The sequence below is a fragment of the Psittacula echo genome, assembly GCF_963264785.1.
Source record: "Psittacula echo genome assembly, chromosome: 14".
NCBI lineage: Eukaryota > Metazoa > Chordata > Aves > Psittaciformes > Psittacidae > Psittacula > Psittacula echo.
The window spans coordinates 11739594-11752733 of record NC_137750.1 but is presented as its reverse complement, the minus strand read 5'-3'; the positions used below and the strand labels follow the sequence as shown (position 1 = coordinate 11752733).

Below are 13140 nucleotides of genomic sequence, written 5' to 3'. Positions count from 1 at the left end.
GTGCCCTTAGCTGGCAGCAGAGCTTGGCCATCAGACCTCTCTGCTGTCCCTCCTGGCTCCACAGTCCACTGGCATCTTTTCAGGAGTGCACTGCAACAGGTATTCTTTCTATTTTTCAAGCAAAGCAGTAAGACTTCAAAAGCTTTACACTGTCCAAAAAAGACACATTTGATGTCTAAAAGATATCTCTGATGAAGCAATTACTTTCTTTTCCTTCTATTTAGAAGGTGAAAGAACTTTAACATTCAAAATGACCAGCAGACAGCAGGCTTTGTGGCATGGGTGGATTAAGAGTGAAGGACAACACTGCTGTAGAGGCCTCTAGAAAAACTCATTTTGCACTCGGCAATCAAGCCAATAAAGTATGTCTTTAAATCTTGGATGTGATCAGAATCTCCGCTGTATTTCAGATAAGCATCAGACAGTCGGCCAGCAGGTTATAAAGGGAAAGGAAAAATAAAAGGTAAGATGTTCTTAAGAAGTAATTCTGTGAGATATTGGGAATATTTCTCCAACATCTGACTGCTAGTGAGGACAGATGAATGGCCTTAGGAAACTTCTAGATGAGAGCAGATAAATGCACATTGAAGGGTCATAATCGATGTTTTCTATCAAAGTTGCACTGAATGGCTGAACATCTGAAGAACTGAGTTAATGGAAAAGATTTAATTAAGCCTATGACTTTCTGGCATAATAAGGATTCTGACTGTACATGGGAAGCTGTGCAAGGCCTTCCTATCAGACCGGCCTGATCGAAGGACTTTGCTTATGCACAAAGAGCGCAGCAGATAGTGTCACAATGAATCTTTGACAAGAATGAAGAATCTCAGGGCCTAGAAAGTACAAGAAGGGAGAGCTGGGAGCGACATTACTGCTCTTTTGTCACAAACAGCCCCAGTTCTCTGAAATGCAAACTGTGATTCGGTGTTTTATCTCCTGAGCCACTCACACAATCTGATCATCTGCATGCTGCAGAATTATAAATATGGAGTTAATATACTACTTTGTCTAGTGCTGTTCTCCTCCTCGAAAGCTGAATTCAGTATTTAGAGCTCATTATTCAACATCACATTTATTAAACAATGCCCTTTCAGCAGCGTTTTCATATCTACATAATGAAAATCCTTCCTCTTCAGAAAAAGCTGAGGGAAATGATTGGGATGAAGCAGTAATCCAAGCTGGCCAGGTGTATTCTTGCTGTATATTAACTAGCTTCACTTATCCTATGGGACACATCTGCATTCAGCAAAGAAGAGGCACTGCAGAAAATATCACAAAGAAAATCAGACTTGGGAAATGAGTATCTGTGCAAAGGAGATCCAGAGCTGCCTGCATCCAGCCCATGGAACACGCTGCTGCGGAGAGCCAGATGCACACAGAGCTAACCAGGGAGCACAGTTCTGCAGGAGGCACAAAGCCAGAGGGCAACATGGGCACAGGTCCCCAGGAAGGGCATGGAAGGAGCTGGAGCATGGGAGAATCTTACAGCACAGATCCCTGGGGTCACAGGGAAATCCATTCACCCAACCTCTCAGTGGCCTGAGAACAAGCCTCATTTGCTAAAAAGGGATGGTTTTAGCCAAGGCAACCTTGAAAATGCAGGTGAGAAGGGCATGAGCAGCAGCTTTAGTAGCAGTGGTAAAGCTCAAGAAGAGCTCAGCTTGACTGTGGGTATGTCCATATGACCTTTCCTAGGCAAATACAAACTGCTCTGCTGAACCCCTTAAGGAGCACTGGCACTGAACAGAAGACACGTAACTATGCATGGTGTGAGGCTCATCTATGAAGCTGTTCCAGAGTAAGGCTGTCTCACACTACGGGAAGGAGGAGTGCCTATCTGCCCACCTCATATCCCAGCATACCTATACAGTGAGGAGAAGACACACACTTTCTTCTTGCCTGCTGATCTGCTCCTGAATCTGTGGCTAAAGAAGAGGTCCAGGCATGAGCTCACTGTGAGCCACACAGTTTGCTAGCATCTTGCTGTCTCACATTTGACTTTGGAGAACTCACCTGCTCTCAGAAAATGCCTGGACATAGCCAAGGAAGCTCCAGGGACTGCCCACAGCGAGCAACCTGTTCTGGGACATGAGGTCACTTTCACTGTATGCATTTAGATGCTGACAGGGCCAGAAAACAACTGCTGGACCATTTTACTTGTTAGTCTAGACATAGTCTGCAACAACCACAAAACACCCAGTGATGCCATTTCTCTATCCATGATCAGAGTGGAACCATGACATGAGCTGTCTGTCCTAGCCCTGTGGATAACCGAAGAACAGCTCAACAGGCAGAATGGGTTTCACACATGGTTGAAGGGACCACAGTGCATCAATTCAGTGAATACTGAATACAGGTATCAACACCCTCATGAGGCTAGAGAATGTCTAGAGAAGGAAAGAAGCAAAAAAATGGGGGAAAAACTCTAAAGAGGACAATCTCCACCCTGATTCTATGTTAAGTTCAATCATGCAACAACAATATCAAAATGGTCATTGGGCATGGCTGTGTCCTGATGTCTTGTGCAGTTCAAGCAGTAGCATCATTGTACATCTGGGATCTAAGGCATGTCCACACATTTACTGGTAAGGTAACCAATAGCGAAGTCAACCTTGCACATGCACAAAGACCTGTTCCAGAAGTACCAAGAGAAATGAAATCTCTCAGCTAAGTCCAGGGAACACAGAGGGTAAGGAAAGTACAATAGAGTGTACTAAAGGAAATAGAAAAAAGACAGAAAACCTCATTAAGATAAAAAGTACTTTGGACTTCTCAAGAGGTCACTATTAAGTACCTGCAAAAGACAGGCCTTAGAACTGAAATGACCAACTCTATTGAACACCAAAGCCAGGGACTCAGCAAAGGCACAAATTTCATTAAATGATACTATTTTCTCCCCTTCCTGCTCATAACTAACCCTTCAATAACCCAGAGGCCATATCTGCACTGAGGATAATGACTGCGTCCTTTGCTCCCATCTCCAGAGCCTCTGCAGGTACTACTATTTCCCCCATATACGCTGTCTGATGAACAGAATCAAGTTCAGAGCAGTTCTCCTTGACCTGTACTTAGACTGAATTCAATTCCTGTTTCAGCCTTAGAGAAGCACCTAAAAAGCCTGAAATTTTACCTGTTTTTCCCAAGTCTATCAGCAGATCTAATAAGAATATTACCCTTCCCTACAGACTGTGCCCTTTTGGGCAGGCACATGGGTTTCTTCCTCCAGTGGTAAATACTGAGCTTCACTGGTTATAGTGAAAAGCTCTGTAAAGCTTCTTACTGAACTCAAAAGAAGCTGGAAGCCTAAATCACACCCGTGTGTCCCACAGACAGATCCCACATCATGAGCAGAACAACCGCAGAGGACTGTTAGCCTTTATGTATTATAAATCAAACAGTAAATACTCAGCCAAGTCACACAAGGCTCCTTGCATGCCCACAGTCCTCAACATTTAACGAGGTTGCCTTTGAAGTTAACGTGCCCAAAAAGGGAGGCACAGAATGGGCCACAAATACCAATATTGATTTCTTTTGGCACTGCTACCTTGGCCTGAAAGCCCTGGCAAAGAGGAGCACTTTGTGGAGCGTTTTCCATGTTTCTGTGAAGAACGAAGGAGAATGCTAAATCCCACTTGGAATTTGAACTATGAATCTGAAATGTATTTTGCTCAAGCTTTGTTGAAAAAACAATTTATTATAGCACTTAATCTTCCCGATGAAAGAAAAGGGGATTTTAGCCTGCTAATAAGCTGTGTAGAAGCCATGACTAATTAACCTAATTATAGCAGTCTGTGACAAAATGTGATTATACTAAAACCATGCCTCAAGTAACTGGAGTTGCCAAAACCTCAAAGGCTAATAAACAAACACACATTAATAGAACATAAACACTAATAACATTGACACCAGCCATATTATTTATAGCCAAATCAATGCTACAATCATCACAGAAGACAAATCTGAAGTGTTCAGTAGCTGATGATACAGAATCCACATCCTAAAACTCCCTTATGCTTTTGTCTATTCTCCTGGATATGTCAAATAGACGTAAGAATAAAGCATGAAGAATGGATGACTGGGAGTTGTTTTCCTTCTGGTGTTGATGACCCTAAGCTGGCAGCTGTACCAACTTCATCCCAGTAGTGAGGCTGTTGCAACACTCATGATGAAGCTCACAAGGAACATGGAAAGTCATTTCACCCACGCTGAATGGAACTGGCCAGCACAGAAGAGATTATCCCAGAAACAAAACTTACTGCAAACTTAGATGTCTGCTTGGAGAATGTACCACTTGTAAGTCTGGACTAGCAAAGACATCCTTGGGCACTACAGGAGCACTGTGTTTCCTAAGATGCATAAAAGGATCTCTAAAAATAGAATCAAAGCCCAAAACCAATGAAACCTGTGGAGAAGGAAGTTCCCTTTCCACATGAAATTTAGAGGACTGAAGTAGGAAGAAGCTTTGCGGTGCAGAACACTCCCAAGCAGTGAAGACCGCCAACCCAGAAGGACTCCAGAGGAACTGGAATGCACCATTCACCCTCTATATCCCCCCACTGAGCATGCACAGGGACAGAGCAGAGCTGAAGAGGTATGAGATTTCAGGCAATAATCTGCATGTACATCTATAATCTCTGCAGACTGCACAGCCCAAGGACAAAATATGCTGTTGCAAAGCATGTATTTCATGGGCTTGACGGCTGAGCTCCCTGATTATGTGTGTTGACCCTAAGTGAACACTTAATTTGTCTTCAAAAGAGAGGCAAAAATAAAACTGCTGCTGTCTGAACAGCAAAATGCCACTGCTGAACAGAAGATGACAAAAGAAAGGGTGCAGAATTCTTTTAGTTCCTCCATTATTATGGAAATATGCCTTTTAGAAGATGAACAGCACTGGTTTTGTGAGAAGTTCCAAGCTTATTTTATGGCTGAAAATGTGATTGTGACATTTTCAATGTGAGTTAGGCCACGTGCGTGCACAGAATGAGTCAAAGATGACAGCTCCTGGTCAGCAGAGACATACCTGGTATGAACTGTTCCATGCTACAATTTGAAATCACTATGGGTGACCTGGGTTAGAAACATCAGCTTCATTTGACTTCTGAACTGCAGTCTGAAACTCAGTGCTTTAACTCCACATTACCTTACAAGACAGTGTTTGACAGGTGAGGCATAGCCTAGCATGTGCAACCATAAAGGCCAGGGCTCCTGGCTTACACAATTCAAACAGTAAAAGAGTATCAGAGATGTCTTGGGTGTAGATGAAGATGTTTTGCCTGGCCACCCTCCAGCAACCAGATCCATTCTCTGTGCAGCATGCCAGAAGGGACAGACAGGGAAAACCACAGTGCCCCGGAGGAGAATTTGAGCAATATCCCAATGAAAGCAGGATGTCTTCACTCCCTACTTTACAGCACCAGAGAGATGTCACACAAAGGCAGCATGCTACAACCAGATCACTACAAGCAGTGCCAGAGACTGAGCAGAAGCCTCATGAAACCAAAAGCTGCAACCTCAGATCCCCCCAACGAACATGCCTAACTTGAAGAACATTTTGACCCCTTCCAGACAACCAATCATGCACCCTGCTGAACCAGGTCCAAATCCAGCACAATTCACATCGGTTGGCAAATTAGAGCAAAGATGGGATAAGTCACGTGTCCTTCAGATGCAGTTCCTCACCTCTCACTCCAAACACGTGGCAGCTGTTAGGCCTTCCCATTGCCAGGACCGTACTCTTCTGCAGAAGGTCTGTCAGCTGCCACTCCTCTGTCCCCAGCACATCTCCGCAGATGGTGCTACATTAAATTCCCACCTCCTCCCAAATACTGTGAGGATCTCCATGTCCTTTACAATCTATAACCACATAAACCAGAGATTGGACGGGGCTTGGAGCAAGCTGCTCTAGTGGAAGGTGTCCCTGCCCATGGCAGGGGTTTGGAACTGGATGAGCTTTAAGGTCCCTTCAAACACAAACCATTCTATGATTCTATGGTATTCTCATTCATGTCTTACAGAGAGAAAAGCCTAAATCTCGGAAGGAAAAATCACTTTCTTGGGGACACACAGATCATTACAGTCATGAGGAGCCCACAGAGACAGTCTTGTACCTACAAAACTCTATTTCTGTGGCATTTTTGTGCTCCTTCTCATTTAGGGTCAGAACTTTGTTCACCAAATGCTGTAAGGACCAACCTGAAGGCTGCTGGAAGGAGATATGGGAGGTATCTCCCATAGAGACGAGATATGGGATGCTGATTCACATCATTCAAGTAAAGCAGATACCTTGATTCCTCCCCAGGAGTGATTAGACAGGAAGTCCACAGGGCTTGTGACTCTGGTCTGTGCTGGGTATCTTAGAAGGAAATCCAGTTCTACTGCATTGATTTCTTTACTCATCAGAAGTATCTGTAATTCCAAACAAACAAGATACCCTTGAGCAGCCAGGATACAGAGCAGGAATATACTTGATCAGATTCATTATTTAACTCACGTAGCTGCCAAATATGTGGTTAAAAGATATAAAGTGCCCTGTGTTGAAAGGGTGTGATGAAATTAACCATGGAGGTGCTTTGGGACTCTCCAAAAGAGGACCAGGAATGAGTATGGAGATTGGCAACATAAGTTTGGGAAAGCTCTGTGCTAAGGGCTGTGATCCAGGCTCATGGATAACACACTGAGAGGTCCCTGCCAGGGACAGCGACTCCATCACTGTGCTGGGCAGCCTGTTCCAATGCCCGAGCATCCCCTCAGTGAACACGTTTCTCCTCATATCCAGTCTAAAATACATGGAATACATGGAATAAGACTGCCAGAGCAATGTTCAAGGTAGTTCTGGATGCATGCTCAGAGCCCAACCAGAGCCACATGGCTCCACATGCACTGGCTAGAGCCACGGCTCCATGTGCACTGCCAGACTTCTGGAATCTCAAAGTCCAAAACCCTGAACACCAATTCTGTATTGTGGACAAAAGAACAGTGCTGGAGTGGTGAGTTTGTTATTTCCTTGTCACAGATCCTAGACCCTATCTCATTGCCTCCTGGCGATGGCATCCGAAGTGTGCTGGCATCTTCCACCAAGTACTGAGGTGCTTGGTTCACGATCCAACTGCTTGTTTATATGCGTGAATCCTGGGCTTCCTCACTCGGCTGCCTCCACACACTGGAACTGTAGATGCTGCTTTTCCTGACAGCTTAAAGTGACCCACTAACTATTTTTAATGCTTACTGTAGATACAAGCACAACGTGTGCTACTTCAATACTTTATGGAGAGATCTACATTAGAAAAAGATGGCATCCTTTGCGTCAGAATTAAGGCTGCCGTTGCAAAATATGAACTGGCTTTTTACACACAGGCAAGTTATTAACAAAATACAGTGTTAAATTGTTTTCTGTGCGTCTATAAATGTGTGCATACATACACTTCCTTTCCATTTCACACCTAGTTACGTAGAATGAAAAAAATCACGGCAATCACTGGATCAAGGTTAACGAGACACAGTGTTCCAGCACTTGAAACTTGCTTCATATTTGCATTCTCCATGGCAGGGCATTTACACAGTCATTCACTGCACAAAATAAATAACAACTTTGCAGCATCGTGCCAAGCACTATTAACTGATTGAATTTGATTTCAGCATAGGGATAATACAAAGGTCTCTGAGCTCAGATCATAGACTGAAAATTATACTAACATACCAGCCAAAGACAGCAGTTATTTAGCAAGCATTTCTTTGGCCTTCAAGACCAGCTTACTTTGCCCTTTTTTTCCAGTCCTGCAAGTAGGTATTAATCTCTCTAACAACTCTTTGTCAGCATAATGCAAATCAAACACAGCACCTGTGACTATAACCAGCAAGAGAGGCAGAGAAGAAAATCAGATCCCCAGCCCTTGCCTTTTCTGCTCTGATGCTGAAGGCCGCGGCTGTGCTAGTTTGAGCTTTCCCTGCATGCCAATATCTTTGCCTATGAAATAAATCACTGCATGCAATGGTGCTGCTTACCTGGAAGGTAACTTGAGCGGTGTAGGTCAATTTATCACACTCAAACAGCCCCCGGGTTGTGTACTGGAACACAGAGAAGGTAATGCTGTCGATGAGGTTCAGCACGCGTGCCTCCAGGCTCTCGTCCGGAGGTGCCCTCTCAATGGCTTTCTGAAACACGAGGCTGAAGGCCTAGGTGGGGAGACACAGAGGACACCAGGGGTTTCTAGATGCAGTCTGCATGCTCCTGGGTATCACCTGAAGCGTTGCAGTAAGTGAAGCCACTCAAATACTGCACACATGGGGCCACAGACAAAGCATTCCCATCTGCTCCAGAAGGCAAGGGACCACGTTGAGAGACCAGCCCCTATATCTGCCTTTAGCTGCTTTTCCAAGTACAGCCAGGCAGTGACAACATTCCCTATGACACTGTTCTCCTGAGTTTGACAAAGTGCAAGCATGGGCTGCCTGAACTAGGACACATACAGGAAACATTTCTCTGATCAGTTGTGTTCTCTCACAGGGATTACACAGTCCACATTTTCTGCAAAAGTTGAGCAAAAGGAAGGAGGAAGAGGAAGCCACACCTCCCACTTCCCAAATGTTCCAACTTGGAAAAAAGCAACTCCCCTAAATACAAAACAAAAAGTGCAATGGATATTTTACTGCTTGGGTTCAGCAAACCCCACTGTGTGCTGAGCTGAACCCAGAGCGTGAGCAGCAGCTCAGGGAGGGGATCCTGCCCCTCTGCTGTGCTCTGGGGAAATACCCCTGCAGTCCTGATCCAGCTCTGGGGCAGCAGCACAAGAGGGACGTGGAGCTGCTGGAGCGAGGCCAGAGGAGGCCATGGAGATGCTGCAAGGGCTGGAGCAGCTCTGCTCTGGAGCCAGGCTGAGAGAGCTGGGCTGGGGCAGCCTGGAGAAGAGAAGGCTCCTGAAGGGGAGACCTGAGAGCAGCTCCAGTGCCTAAAGGGGCTGCAGGAAACCTGGAGAGGGGCTTGGGACAAGGGCCTGTAGGGACAGGACAAGGGGAATGGCTTGAACCTGCCAGAGGGGAGACTGAGATGAGCTCTTAGGCAGAAGCTCTTCCCTGTGAGGGTGCTGAGGCGCTGGCACAGGGTGCCCAGAGAAGCTGTGGCTGCCCCATCCCTGGCAGTGTTCAAGGCCAGGTTGGACACAGGGGCTTGGAGCAAGCTGCTCCAGTGGAAGGGGTCCCTGCCCGTGGCAGGGGTTGGAGCTGGATGAGCTTTAAGGTCCCTTCAAACACAAACCCGTCTGGGGTTCTATGAATCTACGAAAGGACTAGATGAGAAAGGAGGGTTGGACTTCATCTTATGGAAGTGGGATTGACCAGTCACACACGTTCCCTTGGGGCTGGGTGTATGCACTGAGAATACTGCTTTTATATAAGATACTAAGGATTCTTACGATAACATTCCTGACTTCAGACAAGACAAGACAAAAAACTTCTCGAGCTGCTCAAAGAAAATTCATCAGCAAATGATCAAATTCAACTAGAAAAAGAAAAGCAAAGCCTAAGGCCTGATGAGCAGTGCAAAGGCTCCATACACTGGGACCCAGCAACAGGATACAACCAGGCCAATACGAATTAATAGCACCAGCCGGATGAGGCATGACTTTGTTGGCAGCATTAGTTTTAGGGTTCTACAAAGAAAAAATGATGCCTCAACAAATTCAAGTAACATTGATACCTACTGCATTATTAAAGAATGGCAGAATGCATTTTCCTGCTGAACATTTCTTTAAGTTGTGTTAAACCAGGCTGCAGAGTCATGCATAAATCTCGTGTGCTCTAATTTATAATGGGCTTCTAGCTGTGTGGTTTGGAGTTTCAAATTACCTCTCTGCATCTTTACACAATGCTTTATGATGTGTCATCAGAATTTATTAGCTAAAAACATGCTGTTCAATAATTTTCTATGTATTTATACACAACGCAAATGTTAACTAGAAAACATAAACCAAACCAAATACAGGAGACACAGATTAAAGGTGAAACGCCAGAAACTCCTGGATCTATTATGTATGTGGAAGGAATGAACCTTTCAAAGGGCACCCTCGGGCAAAGGGGATTCTGTCCATTTTTCTGGTGGATATCTCAACATATGAGTTGTGGATATCAAAAAGAAAAGCTTCGTTGTGGATAAGGCTCCAAATATTGTATTCCCTTCTCAATTACTTTTTCCAGGTCACTTGTCAAGGTAAGAAACTCTCTGGAAGAAGTTCTAGCCCAGGATGCCTTCTCATTTAACCCTCCCTCCCCCAAAACACCTTTCTGCTGTGGTAAAAAACAAAAAGCCTTCCATTTATGAAAACATTAATACTGGAACTCTTGGATAAATACCCGAGAACCCTTGGTTCTTACTGGCCAGACCGATTGGGAGTACTCTGCCAAGGCAAGGGACTGTCTGCACTTTCAGCTTTACTGCAGCAGGTCCTGCTGAAGGGAGCCTACAAGGATGGTGGAGAGTGACTCTTCATCAGGGGCTGTAGTGATAGGACGAGGGGGAATAGGTTCAAACTGAAACAGCGGAGATTTAGGTTAGATATAAAGAAAAGACTAACTGATGGAGCAAATGACTCCAAATGCTGTGCAAAATCTCAGTGCATAAATACATAAAATAGATAGAAAAAAAGCACTTTGCTGGTTCTTTTTCCATATGATATTTTTTAAACCCATTGCATGTTTTGTTCTTCCAGGCCAAGGCTCTGATACAGAGAAAAAGAACAAGTGGCTTCTAAGGTTCTGCTTTGCAAAGGCACTTCCTGGGTTTTCAGTAACAAAGACTGTTAATGCATCACTGAGCCAGGCTGTATCTTTCCAAAGAGTTCAACTACTGAGAAAGAATCCAAGCAAAAGGAAGAACAGCCTACTATGCCTTACCTAACCTGATCCCAGCCTGACAACTGGCAACAGGCTGACAGGCACATTCAGAGCTGAGTAGGGTCTCCCACCCAAACCCAGTACCCAACACAGTACCCAATACCTTTTCTTTTGGCACTCAGACCACTCCTCACTGGGGCTCTGCAGGTGCTGCTGAAACGCTGCTCCTACCGCAGAGGGCAGCAAGCAACATGCTCTGCTCAGCATTTGCCATAGGTTCTGACCAAACCTTTCCCAATGAGTACTAAGAGTAGCACAGTACAACTTATGTGTTGCATGCTGGTGCTGGGCATGCATAGCTCCATCCCATTAATGGAAAAGGAGGAACTATTCTTCCCTGTGAGGGTGCTGAGGTGCTGGCCCAGGGTGCCCAGAGAAGCTGTGGCTGCCCCATCCCTGGCAGTGTTCAAGGCCAGGTTGGACACAGGGGCTTGGAGCAAGCTGCTCTAGTGGAAGGTGTCCCTGCCCATGGTCTAGTGGAAGGTTCCTTCCAACACAAACCATTCCCTGATTCTATGAGTAATGTGTTACGCAGGCATATAAAGAAATAAATTACACAAAGCTTTCCCATAAAACCAAAGAAGCAGACCAGTTTAGGTTACAAGCTCAAATATCCCCAAGAGACCCCAGATTATGACTGTGAACTTCAGCAAGATCAAGAAGCTGCAGCATTGCCTCCTGCAGCCGTGGGGTAGCCCATGACTCATAGAGACAGTACCTTCAGAGAGAACTGGTACATGGGATGGATGGCATGGAGGTCGTTCATGGTGAAGTAGAGCAGGGAGGCCCGTGCGGCAGCGGGCCTGTAGTGCTCTCTGGCCTCATTAATCTTAGTTTCTGTCACCTTAGACTCCTGGACCTGGAAGGAAAACACAGAACCAAGTTACTGTGAAACGCCTTTGTGAATTGAACCTGCAGCCCAGGGGAGGGCTGGCATCTGCCACAAAGACATCAGCCCAAGCAGTGGGTAACCCACATGCCCTAGAACCATGGTGCAGCCAGGCTTGAGCCGCCTGCTCCCCATGTCCCTCTTCCTCTGTCATGTTCTCCGTTTAACTGCATCCACCACCCTGTGCCCAAGCCTGTTTTCCTGAACTCCCTGCAGGCTTCTCCCTGGACCCCAGCTCTTTACTAACTGGAATTCTTTTTCTCATCAATGAGTTTCTCCTGCTAATTGTCCCCCTCCTGTGCAGGTCATTAATAACCCAGGGCTGAACAGTCCCCATGCTGCTCTCAAGGCAGCTTCCCCCAAGGCTGAGAACTGCTGATTTATATTGGCTCTTTGCTGCCTTTCCTCAGCAGCATTTAACACACCCCTACCTTGCTGGCGCAGTGTCTGCACAGCTGCTGTGCGTACGGGCTGTGATGAAAACCCTGTGGCCAGATAAATCACCTCATTATCATCTCAGTCCTGTTCATTGTCATTCCACTTCAGCAGCATAAAGTGACATTCTCAAGCCTCCTGGGGACAATTTTAGGCTCTGGCTATGCACAGTCATAGGTATCTAGCCACACAGCCACATGCTGCCTTGCCAGTGCTGATCCAGCAACCCATGCAATGGAGATGCAGCAGAAAAGGGCTCCGCACATGTTGTACAAGTCAGCAGGGCATGACACATCCCAAAATGCATGCCAGTGGGTGCTCCTCTGCCATGACCCGAGCTGGTGTGAGCACATCTGGCTGAGGCACATCAAACCTTCCCAATGAAGCACTTTAACCTGTGGTGTACAACCAACACATCTTGGGATCTTTCAGCATATCCCCAGGGACAATGATGGACTGCGATACCTGAGTCCCCCAAAGAGCAGCTTCAACATCTACTGCAGAAACAAGCATCCACGTGGACCTGTCTACATCAGATGAGTTCCCCTTCTGACAGCACCCATGTCTCTCCACTGACTATAAAGGATGCCCAGAGTCTAGCTTAGACTTAGGCAACTAACTTTTAGATATCCCATCCCCAAATGATTAATAAATCAAGTAAAACAAAAGCCCAAGGTGGGGAAGACAGATGCTTTCCATCAATAGAGCAGGGAGGACTTCCACAGGAAGGAAAATGTTGGCTGCACATTTTTCTTTGGGTGACACAGTAAGAACAGAGTGAGGGTTGACTTGAGAAGCAGGCCTCTTAACAAACTCCAAATTCACCAACAGAGCTGTCAGCAACCAGCTTTACAACCACAACTGGCTTAGAAATCGGAGCACTTCCAGAGAGAGATGCCAAGCTTGAGAGGTCAAACTTCCCTTCATCC

At 45.7% G+C, this 13140-nt stretch overlaps 1 protein-coding gene across 1 annotated transcript in view; it reads right to left on the bottom strand.

The window, feature by feature from the left end:
- DNAH9 (dynein axonemal heavy chain 9) overlaps positions 1-13140 on the bottom strand; it is a gene marked incomplete at both ends in the record, with an annotated part of 158001 nt that overhangs the window by 44112 nt on the left and 100749 nt on the right. The window contains 3 exon segments of the mRNA XM_080629257.1: positions 6286-6408; positions 8005-8175; positions 11606-11746. Coding sequence (XP_080485383.1) covers positions 6286-6408; positions 8005-8175; positions 11606-11746 — 435 coding nt within the window.